General features: G+C 35.0%; 3 protein-coding genes and 1 long non-coding RNA gene across 5 annotated transcripts; 3 read left to right on the forward strand and 1 right to left on the reverse strand.

Moving 5' to 3' along the window:
* The first annotated feature begins 3,552 nt into the window (after window positions 1-3,552).
* On the forward strand, window positions 3,553-6,553 carry LOC107803790 (GCN5-related N-acetyltransferase 10, chloroplastic-like). The gene is made up of 4 exons (XM_016627565.2): window positions 3,553-3,930; window positions 4,644-4,696; window positions 5,872-6,030; window positions 6,149-6,553. The coding sequence occupies exons 1-4, from the start codon at window positions 3,553-3,555 to the stop codon at window positions 6,375-6,377; spliced, it is 819 nt and encodes a 272-aa protein (XP_016483051.1). The 3' UTR covers window positions 6,378-6,553.
* Window positions 6,554-6,687: 134 nt separating this feature from the next.
* On the reverse strand, window positions 6,688-8,643 carry LOC107803788 (pentatricopeptide repeat-containing protein At4g25270, chloroplastic-like). Its single transcript, XM_016627563.2, has one exon. It carries the CDS (start codon window positions 8,448-8,450, stop codon window positions 6,813-6,815), a length of 1,638 nt encoding a protein of 545 aa, XP_016483049.1. The 5' UTR covers window positions 8,451-8,643; the 3' UTR covers window positions 6,688-6,812.
* A 991-nt stretch (window positions 8,644-9,634) lies between these two features.
* On the forward strand, window positions 9,635-11,785 carry LOC107803787 (uncharacterized). 2 transcript variants are annotated; one of them, XR_012710205.1, is made up of 2 exons: window positions 9,635-10,380; window positions 11,396-11,785. XR_012710205.1 is itself a non-coding variant. In XM_016627561.2 (2 exons), exons 1-2 carry the CDS (start codon window positions 10,077-10,079, stop codon window positions 11,531-11,533), a joined length of 303 nt encoding a protein of 100 aa, XP_016483047.1. In that variant the 5' UTR covers window positions 9,716-10,076; the 3' UTR covers window positions 11,534-11,785. The 2 variants fall into 2 exon arrangements, 1 of the variants encoding a protein (XP_016483047.1); XM_016627561.2 differs by having other exon boundaries at window positions 9,716-10,241.
* A 4,561-nt stretch (window positions 11,786-16,346) lies between these two features.
* LOC142181566 (uncharacterized) lies at window positions 16,347-17,715 on the forward strand. Its single transcript, XR_012710204.1, has 3 exons — window positions 16,347-16,493; window positions 16,613-16,761; window positions 17,409-17,715. It is a non-coding gene; the product is annotated as an uncharacterized LOC142181566 (long non-coding RNA).
* Window positions 17,716-20,169: the final 2,454 nt, after the last annotated feature.

A 20,169-nucleotide genomic window follows, 5' to 3' on the forward strand; every position in this document is an offset into this window, starting at 1 on the left:
TTTATAGTCTCAATATAACCAACTGCTTTCGTGAATACTTTAAAAATTCAATAAGTTTCTTTGAGACTTACTACAACACAATGCCTTTATTGATAATCAATTTTATTCCTCAAAATTGGCTCTTCCAGAGCTCTCAATTAATTTTGTAGTAGCATATATTCATCAATGTCTATATGGTGAATATCTCTTTTAAAGAGAAAGTTATACCATTATGGTCATGGTCAAAATTATATGCAAGATTTGTTTGTTGCATTATTGTTGTCCTTTAATAATCACATTGCCAAAATATTTTGGCGTACAATATGTACCTGACCAATGACCATTCATGCCATAATAAAGATATTATTTTTTTATTTCATCTCAAACCCCCTTCTAGAGGTAGTATCGTATATTCATTACCACTAGCACGTTCATATTCTTCCAAGAATGAATATGTATTCAAAAATTACATGTTGTCACATTCACATTATGACTGGACCATAATCAACTAGGTGTGCTTTACAAAATCTCATGTCAAATCGATGACAAACATAATTTCACAAAGTGAAGGGTAATTTTGAGAATCCTTATTGTTCTCACTACTACAATGAAGATAATTATAATTTCATCTATTGTTACGTCCACGGTAATAATTTTGTGTTCTTTCAGATTTATTACATAGTGCTACCACATTCTCTTAAGGAAATGAGTTTGAAGCAAATTCAATGGGACGGATTTTTACTTTTTATGCTTACAATCATACATGATTTTGATCATGGCAAGACATAAAAATTTTACCACCTCGGATGGTTATAATCTCTTACAAATTCTATTAGAGTTATAATCAAAATTTATTGTCTTTGCTTGCATTTAAAATCAAATTATAGAATTTCAAGAATTTAAAAGAAAAAAATAGGTAAAAATACTTACCTCAATCCAGAATTTATTACTAAAGGAAGTTCAAGTATCAATTGATAATTATTATGCTCAATATCATGTAAAAGTTAAGCCTTGTGCACATACCCCAAAGCCTGGTGACCAAAGTAGATGCCTCCACTCAATTGGTTAGAGTCTCGTGCTGATAATATGTTATAAAACAATAAAAGAAGAAGAAGAGTATTGCAGAGAAAAGTAGAGAGAGAGAATTCTTATTGATTTTGGGATGAATTACAATGAAATAGAACCCCTCTATTTATAAAAGAAAAGTGGCTTAGCCATCAAGTAAGAAACATTAAAATCTCTCTAAAATATAAACATTCACCTTAAATACAATTCTATTTATAACATAAATATTATATTTAAAGTCACAAAAGGGTAAGTTTCTAAAAATTATTGATCCTAATACTTGACCCAATCATACTTGATACGTGTATAGAATGTATAGAATAACAAATAATATAATTATCCATATTTTCCATAGAGATAGTTGACTACCAGACAAAATAACTCAAATTTACTGTGTTATACATGTTTCATTAAAAACTCCATAAGCCTTATTAATATGGAAAAATTTCATATAAGAACAGCTGAGCTCCCTACTTTTCAATTTTATAGCTCATATTTCAGTTTACAACCAATTAGTTCAAAAATAATAGGCTAATACTCGCCATTCAACTCCAATAAGTTCTCGAAATTTCTATTTAATTTTTTAAAAAAATTGCTCAAGCTTTTAAGTTAACTTTCGAACCAGCAACCGTGACTGAAATATTAGTTCAACAAATCAAATCTACTTGGGTAGTGAAAATTAAATTTTTAACAAGCTTAAATATGTGGGTTTAAATTTCAAATTTGATTTCGTGAGAATTTTGGATCTGGTACTGTTTAAACTTGTTAGAAATAGTATAAGGAGGTTGTATATAAAATTTGAAGTCATTTAATGGAGATTTAGACTGGTTTTAAACAAGAATTGCAATTAAAAATTATGGAATAAGTTCGTCTACAGACGTTTGTATAAAGGTGTATAAGATGTGTTTATACACTCATATACACTATTATACAAGATTATACAAAAAACTGTCTTCGTCTTCTTCCTTGCGTCTTTTCTGAAATTTAACTCAATTCTTGCTCAAATCTATTCCAAATCACTTCAAATTTAAATCTTGAACTCCTTTTGATATTTGCAATCAATTGGAACAACACCCAATCCAAACAACTAACGAACTAAAAAAATTATATTTTCGAAAGCAAAGCTTTGAATGGCCTTCAATGGTGAACTTCTACTTTTCAATTTTCTTACATTGCAACCAGGTGACACAGGGAGAGAAGCAGAAAATACTCGACCTCTTGAAGCATATGTAGAAGATGTGAGAAGAAGAGAGAGTGAAAGCAATGGTTGTGAGAATACATATTTAACTCCATGACTTTTAGAAGCAATAGTTGTAAGAACACTTATTTTGAATTTGCCAGTGCTTTCAAAATATGTAAAATATGGGTTAGGTATAGTAAAACTTATAAATATGGGCCATTTTTTGTAATGATGTGAATTCATGTGTATTTTCTTGTAATTCTTTCTATTAGTATCGACACAATAAATATACTTAAAAAACGATCAATCAATTAAAAACTTTCGGACCCCGACCCCTACCACATCAACTCTACATAATAAATCTTTCCAAGATTTTTATAGAAGGAATTATATCAGTTTGAGTCTTTGCAAATGTAAAAGAAAAACTCATTGGTTATTCATTAAGATCCATTTTTTCAAGGGTCAAAATCATTTTTAGCCCGTGGCCGAAATTATTTGCATTCGGTAGTCGTAAAAGTATATAAAATTTATATGTGTTATGTATATAACAACAACAACAACAACAACAACAACAACAACAACAACAACAACAACAACAACAACAACAACAACAACAACAACAACAACAACAACAACAACAATAACAACAACAACAACAGCAACAACAACAATCTAGTGAGTTCTCACAAGTGGGGTTTGGGGATGGTAGAGTATGCAGATTTTACCCCTACCCCGAAGGGTAGAGAGGCTATTTCTGAAAGACCTTCGGATCAAGAAAACGAAAAGAGACAAGAGAGACAAAATGTTAGTACCATCCACAGAACCATATGAGCAATAACAACATCATAAGAACCAGAAAATAGATGAGAAATAATAACAAAAAGCAGTGAATAAAGCCCGATACTATGAACCAGAAATGTATATATAAACAAAACAAAAATTATTCGACTATTATTTTGAAAGCGGTTATATAGTGTCATTTTAATATTAATATTATTCATATTTGATCTATTTTTAAAAAGTTAATTGTCCAACCTATTTTTTAGTGGATAACATGGATAAATATTTAAATTTTTTAAAATCCATTTTGCCACGCCCACTTGTTCTCCGTTTATCATGAGTTCTTCAAACCTTTTCCCTTTAAAGAATTATTTTTTAGTAGGTGGTTTTTATTATGTAACCGTCTTTACCCCCCAAAAAATTTGAAGTATGTAATGTAAAAGTCTAGACAACAGAGGAGAATCAGTAGAGCACAGTAGATAAAAGCATGCAGAAATCTCAACTGAAAAACTGAACCCCACAATTCAACTGAGGAAAAAGAAAAAAATATGGCGCAAATTCAGTGCCAACCAAAATTTCACAGTATTTTCAAGAAAGATGTTTCTTTGAAATGCAGAATCCTACAACCATCTAATGTACTTTACATTAACAGAAGCAACAAGAAAATTGGCAGATTGATCGTACAATGCTGTTGCAGTAGTAGTTCATCATTTCCAGTGTCATTAACAACAAGGGAAGAAGAAGTGGGATTGAAGCTTGAGGTTGGAAATGTTGGAAAACGAAGAGGAGAATATGAGGTTGACTGTTTTGTGAATGAGAATGGTTGGAAAGTGAGAAGAATGAATGAAACTAAAGAAGAGATGAGGAAAGTTGCTGCAATTCAAGCTGAAGCTTTTCATAAACCTGCTTCCTTTGATTTCTTTAAGGTTCTTTTCAAAACCCCATTATATTTCTCTTCTTGATTTTTCTTTTTCTTGATTCTCTGCTTTGTGGTACTTTTCTGTATCATTTTCTAGTTATCGGTTCTGCATTATAATTCAATGATTGGTTGGTTGCAAGAGAAACAGAAGAATATGGTTGCATTATAATTCAGAACTAGAAGAAGGGAAAGATAATAGTCGTTAAATAGTAGAAAGAGGGGGAGCCTTGGAGCAACGGTAAAGTTGTCTCCGTGTGGCTTATAGGTCATGAGGTCGAGTCGTGGAAGTAGCTATTAATGCTTGCATTAGGTCTCTGTTATTTACATCGTATTCCTTGGAGTGCAGCCCTTCACCGGACCATGCGTGAACACGGTATGTCTCGTGCACCGGGCTGTCCTTTTTTTTAAAGAAATCGTTAAACATTATGTTATTGGTCTACTATGTGAGATTATACTGGATATGTTGTTGTTATTGTTGTTTTAGTATGTTATAGGTAGTTTTGGTAATCTGAAAAATATACTATCTTGGATTTGAGCTTCATAGATGTATCATGTTTTCATTCTTAGTTTGAAACATTGAATAAATTGGATTTCTGAAATAATGGTTTTAAAATTTATAGTAATATATTTGTTGAAATTTTACAAATATTATGGTTTATACATCAGTGACATACATTTTTATATCCACATAATAAAATGAGAATTATGATTATTATGCAGGCTAAACTACTTTCAGGACTTGTTAAAAGACTAAGGAATTCACCACCAGACAGGTAAACATCAACTTTTTCTTTTCTGTTTTAATTTTCCTTTCTTTCTTTTTTTGCCTTATTTTTACGAAAATCCAAATGTATCACTATGATTGTTTGTATTTTTAGAGAAAAATGACCTCATTCTCTATGATGTTCATGTTACACGAATTCTTCATTCGTCTTGATGTCTCTATTCTTATATGCTCAACTAGGGGCGGACGTACCTTGTTGTATGCGGTGTCACGGGACACCGCTTCGTCAAACTTTTTTACCGTTCAAAAAAGAAATGATGATTTTTGAATACTTTTTGAACACGGTTGAGGAAAACAACAAAGAACTGCAAATTGAAGATTTTACATGTTTGGAAAAGAAGGGACATGAACCAAATTGGTACTTCATTCTATTATACCACTTTATTAGTATTCTCATTTGTAATATCATCACAGAGTATGTTATAAACTCTGTGATGATCATTGAATATTTCGTACTCTCCAGTTCTTATTTTTTACATGTGTGCTAGTAGGTGAGGCCTTTTCATTGCCTCAATAGGATTAGTAAGGTAAGGTTTAGCCCGGTTTGAGTTGTCTTGGTCCTATGCCTTTGGAAAAATATCCACACGGCTATGAGATTATATGCCCTCGTGAGACATTGCCGGCAACTACACCATGAATCCTCTACATGAGGCTGCCATCATAACGCAATGTGAGGCGCAGAGGAGTGATTATATAGCCAAGGCATATAGGTAACAATACCGGTGCTATTGTCCCCCTTATTTGTACTGATCCTAATTGTTGTATTTTTTGTTTTTTTTTTTTTAATTAATAAAAAAAATAGCCCTAGGCGCTTGCCTAGCGGATTGCTGGAAAAAAAAATAGTGATTTGTTCATTAGTCCACTTCTTCAAATTGTGACACCATTTATAAAATATTATGTGTACGCCGTTGTGCTCAACATGGATGTATTATTCAAAACTACAGAAAAATCAGTAGGTTCTTTACCCTCCAATTCAAGAACTCGAGAATGGATATGTGACAGTTGTTTAGATCTTAATAGGAGAAGGTGGAACCTCCTTTGTGTTGAAAGAAATGAAATTATCGCGTCTGAGTTCCTTCATATCTGATGAGTTCCAACTAGATCAATGTGATTCCTGTTTATACTAAACTGAAAATATTCGTTATGAAATTCTTGATTAAACAGGTATGCATGTTTGGTTGCGGAGCCCTCAAGTGACAGTCCTCAAGATATTGTTGGGGTCGTTAACGCTACAGTTTTAAGAGATAAAGATGTTCTTCACTACTTTCCTGGAGCTGAGGAATACCTGTACATTTCTGGGATAGCTGTATTGAACCAATTCAGGTTCAAGATTCAATACTTTCTCCTCCAATTACCAAAATGAAAGTCTTTCATACAACATTATTTTGTCACATAAGAATGGTAGTTGATTTGAGACATTAAAATGTTGCATCAATTGCAGGAGGGAGAAAGTTGCAACTGCTTTGCTTAAGGCCTGTGATGTGCTTGCAAGATTTTGGGGTTTCGATTATCTCGTCCTAAGGGCATATGAGGGTGATTTTGGTGCTCGACAATTGTATACAAATGCAGGGTACAGTGTAGTTTCAAGTGATCCTCTATGGAATTCTACGTTGATTGGTCGAAGAAGACGAGTTCTTATGGTTAAACATGAATCAACTAACATTCATTGAAACAAAGACTTTGACAGTTCCATAGCAAATTGATCATTCAAAATACCTGATGTCGCTGAGCTGAAAATTAGAATTCTGTAAAAATTTGATAGTACAGAAGCTGTTCCAATTGATCTTCAGGAAGGAGTAAGTGTTTCCTGAATCTTGTGAATATTTCCTTTTTCTTCAGAGGATTCATATATTCCTGGTTGACTCCAGTTTTGTTTTGGATTGGAGTGTAGTTGATTGATCAATTAATATGGTTGCTTCTTAGCTATTTCTTTTCTTGCAAAACTGTTAAAAATATCAGATTTGGCCAATATATATAGGTAAATTTGACTAGTTCCTCCATATATCACAAAACTTCATCATCCCAAAATATCTATTTACTTGAAAAAATTTCATTTCCACTTTTCTTGCTGAAAAATCATCAGCAAAATGTCATTTCAAGAAACTTTAACATCTTTTGTATGGTGTCGAACTATCTAATCCTCGTTCTACCATCATTAGCTTCATTCTCTCTACATCCTCTAGTAGACCAGCATTCTTATAAATCTTCATCAAAAGCTCAAAATTATGCTCATTATCTGGCTCCAACTCGAACAGATGTTGCGCAGCTATCTCTCCAATTTTAACATTGCGATGCTTGTAGCAAGCATATAACAATGCACCCCAAATGGTTGGTCCAGCTTCAAATTCCATTCCCTTCATTACAAAATCAAAAGCTTTGTCTATCAATCCTATCCTTCCATATAGATTCACCATACAGCCATAATGTTCCATCCTTGGACTAATATCATACCTCTGTTTCATAGTTCTAAACAACCTCTCCCCATCCTCTAGTTTCCCTAAATGAGCGCATGTGGACAGCAATGACACAAATGTGACACCATCCGGCGTGGCACCAAATTTCTCCATCTTCTCAAAGTACGATAGAGCTTCAGGGTGCTTAGAGTGAGCTGAAATGACCGAATTCCATGATACCACATCTCGTTCGTGCATATGTTCAAACAACCATCTCACTTGCTTCAATTTTTTTTGGTCCGCATAGAAGTCAACCAAAGAGTTAACAACAGACAATTCTTGATTATTCCCTCGACGAAGAACCCATCCATGAATTTGTTTACCGATTGAGAAAGGTAATCTGGCCACAAGTAATGCTGATATAGAGACAGAGTCAGGTACTATTCCTTCACGTATCATAAGATGAAACAAGTTGAACGCCTCACTAATGAGCTCATGCCTAATGTATCCGATGAGCATTGAATTCCAAGAAACCAAATCCTTTGTCCCAATTTGATCAAAGAGTTTCCGAGCCTTAACAATATCACCACATTTGGCGTACATATCAACAAGCGCGTTTAAAATAAACCCATTACTTTCCAACCCACGACGAATCACATGCCGATGAACTTCCTCTCCTACATGAATCAATCCAACTCCTCCACATGCCTTCAACGCACGTGGGAAAGTGTAATAATCGGGCTCCACACCCTCCTCCACCATCTGAAAATAAATTGCCAGCGCATCTTCAAACAAGCCATTCTCAGCATAGCCAGATATAATCGAATTCCAAGGAAATGCTGAGGCATTTCTCTTTGGCATTTTATCAAACAGTTCATGTGCCTTCTTGGTTTGTCCACTGCAAGCGTAAAGCCTTATCAGTTTCGATGAAATGCCAACGTTTTTACGTAAAAGTTTCTCGGGGATGAGCCGATGAACACGGATACCGTGATCAATAGCCTGTAAATTAAAGCATGTTTCTAAAAGGGAAGCCAAGATTTGTGGGTCATTAACCTCAGTGCCATTGCTTACTGTAGACTCTAATTTACTGATGACAGTTTCAAGAGCTTCAATTTTGGTTTTGGGAGGGCTTCTTTGATTGAAAATCAGCTGGGTTTGTCGTGATTTTGGAAGACTGATGTGGGTTTTTGGGTTTCCCCGAGTCTGTTTCGGATTTTGTAGTTTCCTATTTTTTGTGTTTTCGTTTGTTAAAGAGAAACTTGGGTATGTGGATATTGTACAAAGATAGGGCAATCTGAAATTAATGCTAATGGAAATGTTTTGCTGCAATGGCAGAGCCATTATCTCCATCTACAATGTCTTTCTGTTCAAGTGTAGTAATGAAGAATCTTCACCTCTATATAGTTGCTTGTAAACATCCATCTAAAACCATTTCCAGGCCAAGAAAAAAGCCCATTGTAAAAGAGTCATATGCCCTAAATGTGGATGTGAGTGAATGTATCCTAGTTTTGTGCATGCTAGTTTCTCCACCCATACGTGCACCTGTATGCCGAGTCATGTAATATACGATTTATTGAATTTGGAGTTTAGACATGGTTCCTTCTTGCTAGCTAGTTGGTGTATTTGTGGTTGTTGGTTAGATAGTATACGATTTACTATTAAATTTGGAGTTTAGACATGGTTCCTTCTTGCTAGCTATATATGTATTGTGGCACTGCATGCGTATGTCGAGTCATGTAATATACTTTCTCTGTTCCAATTTATGTAAACATATTTGACTGGGCACGGAGTATAAGAAAAAATGAAGACTTTTAGAATTTGTGGTCCTAGACGTGTCAGAAAGGGGTCCAGTGTATTTGTGGGGTTATAAAATCTTTTCAGTAAGGGTAGAATTGGAAGTTTAAGCTAAATTGTTTTCATATTTAGAAAGGGGTCATTCTTTTTGGAATAGACCAAAAAGGAAATAAGTTCACATAAATTGGAACTGAGGGAGTATGGTTTATTGAATTTAGAGTTTAGGCATGGTTCCTTCTTGCTAGCTATGTGTTTGTGGAACTGCGTGTATATGTCGAGTTATATCGTATACGATTTATTGAACTTGGTGTTTAGACATGGTTCCTCCTTGCTAGCTATATATTTGTTGTACTGCATATGAATGTCAAGTCAGGTAGTAAATGATGTATCGAATTTGGTGTTTAGACACAGTTCCTTCTTGCTAGCTATGTATTTGTGATACTTTATGTCAGTCATGTAATATAGGGTTAATTGAATTTGGAGTTTAGATATGGTTCCTTTCTTGCTAGCTATGTAGTTGTGGTAGCTAAGCTTAAGGCATTTTTTTTTTTTTTGGTAATAAGGACATATATTAAAAACTCATACTAGGAGTCATTACATAATTCATTACATACGAGAATTGTTCTACCTACCTTGTCCCTCTCCAAAATAGAAATAACAAAAGTAGGAGGAATTATTGTAGAAGATAGTGCTAGTTGTACACATGGTACTTAGTTAGTTAGCTCACTCAACCATAGTTAGTTGATAACTTAACCCAGGTAGTTAATTGTTAGTTAAAGTAAACTATAGTTAGTCATTGTATAGAAATACTTGTATCTCATGTTGTAAATGTAAGAGAGATCATTTTTCCTTTTGCAACTCTGTTATAGCTCATTTCATATGTACTCAGTTCTCTCATTTACTCGCTCAATCAATCACACATACACACTGAATATGTGTTCATCACAGAATTCAACATGGTATCAGAGCTTCTAATTGAAAGAATTTTGGAATTTTCTTCGTCAATTTTGAAAGGAAATCGAGAAATTATTCATCTTCGAAGTTCGCTGAAAACCTAATTTTGCAATTATGGTGAATTCTAGCACTGAATCTAGTTCCAGCACAATTGACCACGACCATCCTCTTTATCTACAGCCGTAAGATTCGCCGGGAGTGGTACAAACTGGAGTATTGCTCATCAAAATGGAAAATTATAGCATTTGGAGTCGCGCGACGCTGCTGGCGTTGGAATGCAAAAACAAGCTCGGATTTATTGACGGCATCGTTCGTCGAGCTAATGTTGGCAAGGATTTGGAGAAACAGTGGGATCGCTGCAATGCTTTGGTGAAATCATGGATTATGAGCAATGTAAGCAAGGATCTCCTTGGCGGTATACTCTTTCGTCCTGATGCTTATTCTGTTTGGAATGATTTAAAGGAGAAATTTGATAGGGTTAATCTCACTAGAATCTATCATCTTTATAAGGAAGTTGCTACATTTACTCAAGGTATTTCACCTGTCTCTGTTTATTACTCAAAATTGAAAGATCTTTGGGATGAAACTGATTCCATTATGCATGTGCCTTCCTGTTGTGATAAGTCCAAAGACTTTGTTACTCACTTGACAAATCAAAGGTTATTGCAATTTCTAATGGGCTTAAATGATGGATATAGTCAAGCTCGCAGTCAAATTCTAATGATGTCACCAACACCATCAGTAAACCAAGCATATGCCATGATTGTTCAGGATGAGAGTTAAAAACTAGTATCTGGTGGTAGTTATGGGTTAGGTGAACACATTGATCCCACGTCACTCTTTACTACAAAAGGAACTCAGAAACCTAGAAGGAATTTTCCTATGTTTTGTGATTATTGCAACATGAAAGAACATAACAGAGAGAATTGTTACAAGCTCATGCACTGTGAGTTTTGTAAAATGAAAAACCATCTCAAAGAAAATTGTTATAAGATAATAGGTTATCCGGTTGATTTCAAGGGGAAGAATAAAGCAAATGCAATCATAGGAGGTAATCATGCAACTGATATTGTTCTCAATCAACAACAACAAAACACTGCACAAGCTCAACATATGATTAACACTAGACAACAACAAGGAAACAGACAAGTATTAGCTCCATTTTTATTCCAAAACAGTAAAACCAAATATTAATACTGCTAAACAAGTCTCAAGTATCTGAGGCTAGTGCTAACATGGAAGGTAAAATTTTATCTGATAATTTGAATGTACTAAAATGGATAGTAGATACAGGGCCAACAAATCACATGATTAATGATGAATCTGCACTGAAAAATGGTGTGTCAGTAGGAAATTCTGGGAAGGTTCAGTTGTCTAATGGAGAATCAACAAGTATTACTCAATTGAGAGATTGTCACTTGGCAAGAGGTGACTTGATTGATAATGTGCTTTGTGTACCAGACATTAAGTTTAATATTCTCTCTATGTCTAAGCTAACAAAGGCTTTGAACTGTTGTGCCATTTTTTCCAATTTCTTTGTCTTTCAGGATCTCTTCACTAGGAGGGTGAAGGAGACTAGTAAGGAAGAAGATGGCTTATATGTCCTAAATTCAAGGAAAAGGAAACCAATTACTGAAGAACCAAAAGCAATAGCAGTTTCTGGAGAGTTGAATGCAGTTATTTGACACAAGAGCTTAGGGCATGTGCCTATGACAGTGATCAAGAAAATTAGTATTTTTAGAGATAATTCTAGTTTTACAATAAGTCATTGTGACATTTTTCCTTTAGCTATACAAACAAGAGTTCCTTTTCCAGTCAGTTGTAGTAAGACAAATGATTCTTTTCATTTGGTTCATATGGATGTTTGGGGGCCATATAAGGTGCCCATTTATAATGGAATGAGATACTTTCTAACATTGATTGATGACTTTTCTAGATGGACTTGGATTTTTATGTTACAGCTTAAGTCTGATGTAATGACTATGTTGAAAGATTTTATAATAATGGTTATGAATCAGTTTAACAAGAGGATAAAGATCTTCAGATTAGACAATGACTCAGAGTTCATTAATAGCAACTACAACACATTGTTTAAACAATATGGTATCCTACATCAGAGTTCTTGTCCATATACCCCACAGCAAAATGGGGGGGATAGAAAGGAGGCATAGACATATCCTAGAAATGGCTAGGGCTATCAGATTTCAAGGGCATTAACCTCTTAGATTCTGGAGAGACTGTGTAGAATCAGCAGTCTATATGATCAATAGAGTGCCATCATTAGTACTAGGTAATAAATCTCCTTTGAGGTGTTATACAATAGACCACCTAATTTGTCACATATGAGGGTCATTGACAGTTTATGCTATGCCACCAACTTGGTTAGGAGAGACAAGTTTGGGTCTAGAGCAATCAAGTTAGTGTTTCTAGGCTATGCTTCTACTCAGAAAGGATATAAGTTGTATGAAATGGACAACAAGTCCATTTTTGTAAGGAGAGATGTGGTTTTCAATGAAGGAGTCTTTCCTTTCCAACAGCACATGACCACTGTGACTCCAGTTTTTCCTCAGCCTTCTTCTGGATTTCCCTCCTATTAAGAACTGAGACAACATGTCCCATCTGAGCCTATAACTCCTACAGTGTTTGCACCAGCTTCTCATGTTACATCAGATATTCATGTTGCTCCTACATTGTCTACATCAACTTCTCATATTGTCTCAGAAATTCCTGTTGCATCAGAAGTTCCCTCTTCTTCTCAACCTCAAATACTTCCTTCAGAACCATTAAGAAAGTTAGGCAGACCTAGTAAAACTCCAATTTGGCTTCAAGATTATGTTCAACTAGACAAAAAAAAGAGGACTGCCAATACTTGCCTATATCCTCTCACTTATGTATTAAACTACAGGGCTCTTGCACCTACTTATTAGAGTTTTGTTGCTAAGCTCTCCACAAAATTTGAACCAAGAACTTACTCTGAAGCTGCAAAGGACCCAAGATAGGTTGATGCTATGAAAGCAGAGATACAAGCACTGGAAAACAATCATACTTGGTCCATCATGCCTCTTCCTCCTGGGAAAAAAGCCATCGGATGTAAATGGGTGTAAAAGATAAAGTATAAAGATTCAGATGATATTGAAAGGTTCAAAGCAAGGCTTGTCGCAAAGGGTTATGGTCAAAAGGGGGGAATTAACTATCAAGAAACCTTTTCACCTGTGGTGAAAATAGTGATAGTTAGAGTAGTTCTATCCTTAGCAGCAGCTCACAAGTGACAAATTTATCAGATGGATGTGTTTAATGCATTCCTACAGGGTGATTTAACTGAGGAAGTCTATATGCAATTACCTTCTGACTTCACACAGTCACATGGGGAGCAACATGTTTGTAGGCTGCTTAAGTCTCTCTATGGACTTAAGCAGGCATCTCGTCAGTGGAACATCAAATTGACCACTACTTTAGTATTTTCTGGCTTTACTCAGAGTCATCTGGATTACTCCTTACTTACAAAAAAAGGTGTTAGACAAAATGGTCATAGTTTTGATCTATGTAGATGATCTCTTGATCACAGGCAATGACTTTGAACTCATCCAGGAAACTAAAGACATTCTGCAGCATAGTTTCAAAATTAAAAATCTTGGTGAGCTAAGATATTTTCTTGGGCTGGAATTTGCTAGAAGTAAGGAGGGCATATTGATGCATCAACGAAAGTATGCTCTAGAGCTCCTCTCTGATTTGGGATTGACTAGTTCTATGCCTTTAGCTATCCCATTGGAACCTAATTTGAAACTCACTTCAGTTGTTTTTGATCAGCATGTTGGGGCAATTGGTGATCAATTGCTTACTGACCCCAGTGTATATCAATGACTGATTGGTCGTTTACTATATTTTACCATCAGTTGGCATGGCATATATTTTGCAGTCCAAACTCTTAGCCAATTTATGCATTCCCCCCAAAGCATCTCACATGGAGGTTGCTAGTCGTGTGGTTAGATACATCAATCATGCTCCTGGCTTGGGTATCCTTTTTTCTACTTCTCGTGTAGCCCAGCTACATGCATTTTGTGACGCAGACTGGGCCTCATGCCTTAACATTAGACGATCCATCACAGGGTACCTTATCATGTATGGTGATTCTCTCATATCCTGGAAGTCGAAGAAGCAGTCCACCATCTCAAGAAGCTCTGCTGAAGTAGAGTACAGGAGTATGGCATCAATTGTCGCTGAGATTACTTGGCTCATGACTTGTTCAAAGAGCTCAATGTTAAGATTCATCTGCTTGTGCCTCTTCATTATGATAGCAAATCTGCTATCCAGATTGCTGCCAACTCTGCTTTCCACGAACAGACCAACCATATTAATATCGATTGCCACTTCATTTGCGAGAAGATTCAACAAGGTTTGCTCAAGACTATCTATCTAGCCTCTGCCGAACAACCTGCTGATGTTCTTACTAAGGGTCTTCCTCGTCTGCAACATCATCACTTGCTTTCCAAGCTAGGGATGAAGAACATATTCATATAACAAAAGTAGGAGGAATTATTGTAGAAGATAGTGCTAGTTGTACACATGGTACTTAGTTAGTTAGCTCACTCAACCATAGTTAGTTGATAACTTAACCCGGGTAGTTAATTGTTAGTTAAAGTAAACCATAGTTAGTCAATTGTATAAATACTTGTATCTCATATTATAAATGTAAGAAAGATCATTTTTCCTTCTGCAACTCTGTTACAGCTCATTTCCTCTGTACCCAATTCTCTCTTCTACTCGCTTAATCAATCACACACACACACACTTAATATGTGTTCATCACTGAATTTAACAATTAGATAAGTCATTAAGCTTCCAAGAACTGGTAAGCTGCTTCCATTCTTCGCCATTGAGTCAGCCGCCTGATTAGTCTCTATGTATACGTGTTGTAGTGACGGATCCCCTGCTCTACTCAATAGGCATCTACAATCATCAATTAGACTATAGGAACAGTTCTTATTATCAATTAAATTAATGAGTTCCGTACAATCTGTCTCTATGGTAAGGGGAAGATAGTTATTCTCTATGGTTAACTTCAAGCTTAAGGCGTTGAAGTTAAGAATATATCCATGTCTAGAGGGTAGAGTTCCTTTTTATATGTTCTTTAATTATTTTTTCCTATATTGTCCATGACAGTTGTTTGAATTATTATTTTATTCAAACAGGTACTCCTATTTTATTTCACTTCTTTTTGAAGTTTTACTTTCTTTTTTTTAGAGCTCCCAAGATTACTCAAAGTCGTATTTCAAGTGGATTAATTTTTATTTGTCAATTGACTATCAGCCAGCATAGTTGCAGAGCTGTATCTCCCTGGGCAAATAAAAAGTTCAATGATTTAGCATTTTGGGCTCCATCTATTTTACTTTAATGAAGATTTAAATTCGAATCATTCAGATCAATTTTCAAATATTTCTAAAGACTCTCTATAATAGAAAATTATGACTTGTTATATTATTAAATTAGTTTTTAAATCTAAAGTATAATTGTATTCCTTGTTGTACTCAAAATATAATTTTACTATTTCAAGCAGAGGTGGACCTACCCTTTGGGTAGAGAAGTCACCGGCTTTGGTAACTTCGGAAAAAATATATGCATATATGTGTATATATCTAAAATAGCAAATATATATTTTGATTGGTACCTTAAGATTCATAGGTTAGGGAGCTGAATTGATCGGTTTGGGAATCATAACTTGACTTCAACAGTGATAATCCCGTTACTTTTAAATTTTGGATCCACCTCTGATTTAAAGCATATCAAACCTTCTTTTAAAAATAATACAATCTTTATAATTTTTTTACCAACTTACTACTCTACAAAAAAAAAAAAAAAAATAATGTCTTGACTTACTAGCTACTTCCTCCCTACCATCTTATGTGAAGTGTTTGACTTAGTATGAAATTTAAGAAATTAAAGGAATTTTTAACATATAAGCTAATCAACATAAAATATCAAAATTATTTTTAAAACAAGGGATAGTGAGACTTCTATATGTCTTTTCTTTCTTTTTACAAAAGAATTACTCTCTTCGTTCTAGTTTGTGTGAATATATTTTTATTTTTGGTCCATTTAAAAAAGAATGATCTCCTTTCAAAATTAGAAAATAATTTAATTTAAACTTCCAATTTTACCCTCATTGAAAAGCTTTTATAGCCACAAAAATACTCGTGACATATTTAATACCACAAGTTTCAAAAAAATTATAACTAACAAAAATTTTATGATTTGTTTTCGACCATAAATTTTAAAAGTGTTCACGTCTTTCTTAAATTTCATATCCCGTCAAATAGGTTCACATCAATTGGAACGGCGGGAAGAACTTTTATACCAATTAGATTCCAACAAGTTATACCATTTTTACATGTAAAATTAAGATTAAATTATTTCAAAAAAAAAAAAAGCTTTTTTTTGACAGATTAAAAATTATTTCAAATTATTTCTTCTTTATAGACTTATCTCCTTGTTGTGCACAGCAAAACTGTGAGAAACAAAGGGCGCATTCGAATGATTCCACCACTCCTGCGCACGTTAGCAAAAGGCTCCATTATCCTTATTGGTGGATCTATATCTATCTCTGCCCTCACCACTTCAATCCTTCGCCGTAAATCCTTAATTAACAAGGTAAATTATTGGGTTTTTTTTTTTTTGATAATATATTTTCTGTATTTTAGAATCCCATTTTCAGAAAATCTAAGATTTTCACATTCTTTGATTATTTTTGTGTGGCATTATATATGCAGGAAAAGTTTGGGAAGTTTTGTGGGTGTTGTAGAGGAAAGGGATTTTATATATGTAAGCTGTGCAAGGGAAACGGTGCAATAAGATGGTCTCCATTGTATGATCCTGTGTTTATAAATCCATGTGTTTGCCCTACTTGCGATGGTCACAAGTGAGTTGCTTCCTTTTCAATTTCATATAGTTAGTTAGTGTAAGCACGTGATTTTTGTCCCGGGTTAACAAAATTCCTTATCCGGATTTCTGGTTCGCACACTGTAATACAGAGTCATTCTTTTCTCGATTCGGGATTAAATTGGTGACTTGGGACACCCTAAATCTCTCAAGTGGCGACTCTGAAATAAACAAACAAATCTCGTTTCGATTGTCATTTAATTGGAAAAAACTCTTTCACCCCACGCGGGGGCGGAAAAAGGAGGTGTGACAGTTAGTTACCTCTATGAAATAAATTAATTCAAAGTTAATCTGCAAATGAGAATGTGAGCTGCAAAAGTTATAATTTTTTTGTAAAATTTTGTAGGGTGCAACGATGTCTCAATTGTTTGGGAGATGGACGGGTAGTATAGTTAGAGTAAAAGGCATCCGTTGAAATGCACTCTACCTGTTCGATATAATGACTATGCCTACATTGGTTTCCAAAGGCAGAAGCAATTTTATGTTTGGGAGGTGTCATTCTTTTAACAAAAAGTTAGTATGTATTTTTTTCGTTGCCATCATTGGCTTATGCTGTCTACATCACACCCCTTAGGGGTGAGGCCCTTCTTCGGACCCTGCGTGAATACGGAATACTTTGTGTATCAGGTTGCCTCTCTTTTTTCATCGGCCTATGTAACAAAGCTAGGGGGAATCAGCAGCGGGTCATATTCCTGAACTTGAGTGGATAAAGTAGTGCCACTCATAAATGGAGCAAAAAAAGAAGCAAGGGGAGTTGTTCTCATTTGTCTGCTGCTTAGAGGCAAGGCTTTTTATAGATCCAAATTGGGGTGTAGGATTGATGATAATTCCCTTGGAAACAATATTTTCTTCCAACTATGTTGAATATAATGTCATTGATGTTTAAATTCTACCTTTTCCTAATAAAAAAATATAGTGTTCTTGGCATTTTTAATGTTTGTATGTCTGAGCAAGAGTTGAACGTTATTCTGATGGTAATACATCATTAACAGAGAAGCACCCAGTAAAGGGTTGTGACGAGAAGAATTCACATTTTAAAGCCACAAATGGCTCTGTATCCAAGATCATTGACTGGGATAAACTTTCTTCTCTGTCCCAATGGAGGCTTTGATGACAAGTTGCTAAGTGCTCTGTTTAAAAAGCTCCAAGAAATGAGAATATTGTGTACCTATATAGTCAAGAATTTGACGAGAGGGGTTGCTCTGATGGTAAGCAACCTCCACTTCCAACCAAGAGGTTGTGAGTTCGAGTCTCCCCAAGAGCAAAGTGGGAAGTTCTTGGAGGGAAGGATACCGAGGGTCTATTTGGAAACAGCCTTCCTACTTCAGGGTAGGGGTAAGGTCTGCGTACACACTACCCTTCCCAGACCCCACTAAGTGGGATTATACTGGGTTGTTGTTGTTGTTGTTGTTGTTGTATATAGTCAAGAATTTCAAGTCTGATAAGTTTCAAACAAGTACCTTTATAATCTATCAGCAAAAGAACTTCAGCCACGACTTAGAGCCCCCATTGCTCAAAATCCCATCAAATTGTTAAATCTTCCAAGTACCACCATAATCAACATAACCTTCCATTCTCTTCATCAACAAGAATTCCCTTCCTTAAACCATAATAACATCAGGAACAAAAATGGTTGGTCCCCATGCCATTCAAACCGTTCAATCAGTTGTTGGGAATTTTTCCAACTGCCAGCCTACATACTCTTCCTGAACAGTATGGCAAATTGATGGCAGTCCCAAACTTGCCCATTATTGATTTCTATCCTGCTGATTTTGAGGTGGACATGAATGGGAAGCGCTTTTCATGACAGGGTATTGCCAAACTACCTTTCATCGATGAAACCCGGCTCCTTGCAGACAGGGGCGTATGCAGGAATTTTTGTAAGTGGTGTCGAAATTTATAGAAGAACTAGAATGTTACTTTGATTATCATACTTTTAGACAAGAAATAACCTTAGTTTATTGGTTTTGTTGAGTCTTAAGTTAAAAATGATTTTGAATTCAATTCTACCTAATCACAATTTTTAACTACAAAGGCTCTCTCAAATATTTACAAAAGAAAAATGTGCTAGTTGAGATTTGAACCTTTGACCTCTTAGAGCAAAATCAAGCACAAAACCAACACACCAAGACACAATTTATGTCAAGTGGTGTCATTTTTTATTACTTATCCGTTTCCCTACAGTATTAATACATATATTTAGTAAAATTTTCCGACGAAGTGGTGTCGCATGACACCGCTTGAGGAAGCGTGCATCCGCCCCTGCTTACAGAGGTTGCAAAAGTTGAACATACCTTGACGGAGGAAGAAGCAAGAAGAAATAGCATGATGAATAATATGCTATTTGTATCATTATCTCCCTACATTTTTTCTCTTGATGATCATTGTAAGCAGCTTACAGACCATGAACGTGTTGAGGAACAATTCCATAGTAGCATTTGCTTTAAGAAAGTCTAATATACCTTTTAGTTAATATTATTGGCATTGTTAAGCAACTAATTATCGTACACTTAGGCTCATTTCAATTCTGCTCATTTGTTTTGGCTAGTGTATGTTAAAAAAAAAATCGTTCGAATATAGAGCTTGCCTTGAGTGATACAGGTTCATTTGAACCGATAACTTTCAATATAGAGTATAGAACATATATAAAAATCTGATAAAATCTCAACAAATATAAGATTTGAATCCATAATTTTAACAGTACAATGAGTTCACGCTAAATTTTAAAAGTCGAACCCATTAAATTGAAATCCTGGATTCGCCGTAAAATTGCACGGGGCGCCCTATTTGGTCGCCCTATTCTTCTTATACTTCTTCTTTTTCTTCTTCGGGAGATAGTGATTTTATATAGTGTTTCTGTACATATTTTAATGCAGTTTATGATGTTTTATAGTGGTGAGTTGTTGTGACGCTTTATTTTTTTTACTATTGCTTAGGGTTTCATCTTCTTCTTTTTTAATTGCAAAATGAGTTCGTTAGATTTATTGGTGATTGGGGTTTGTTCTTGATGCTATTTGTCGGTTATGTTTCAAATTTGAGCTCATTTGGAGTAGATTTGGGTATTAAATCATATATTGGATTGTTAAAATTCGAAGAACAAATTTCTGTTTCTGGGCAATTTGCACTTCAGACCTATTTGGCCTTAAGTGCATCTAAAGTGCAATTTTTTACTTCAGAATTATTGGTCTTAAGTGTAGGAAAACGTTTGTTACATTTCAGACCTTTTGGCCTTAAGTGCATATGAAGTGTAATTTTTCACTTCAGACTTATTGGCCTTAAGTGCATGAAACCATTGGTTGCACTGAAAACCTATTTGGCCTTAAGTGCATTTGAAGTGCAATTTTTCACTTCAGACTAATTGGCCTTAAGCGTAAGAAAATGTTTGTTG

Source organism: Nicotiana tabacum, chromosome 6, assembly GCF_000715075.1.
Source record: "Nicotiana tabacum cultivar K326 chromosome 6, ASM71507v2, whole genome shotgun sequence".
NCBI classification, from domain to species: domain Eukaryota; kingdom Viridiplantae; phylum Streptophyta; class Magnoliopsida; order Solanales; family Solanaceae; genus Nicotiana; species Nicotiana tabacum.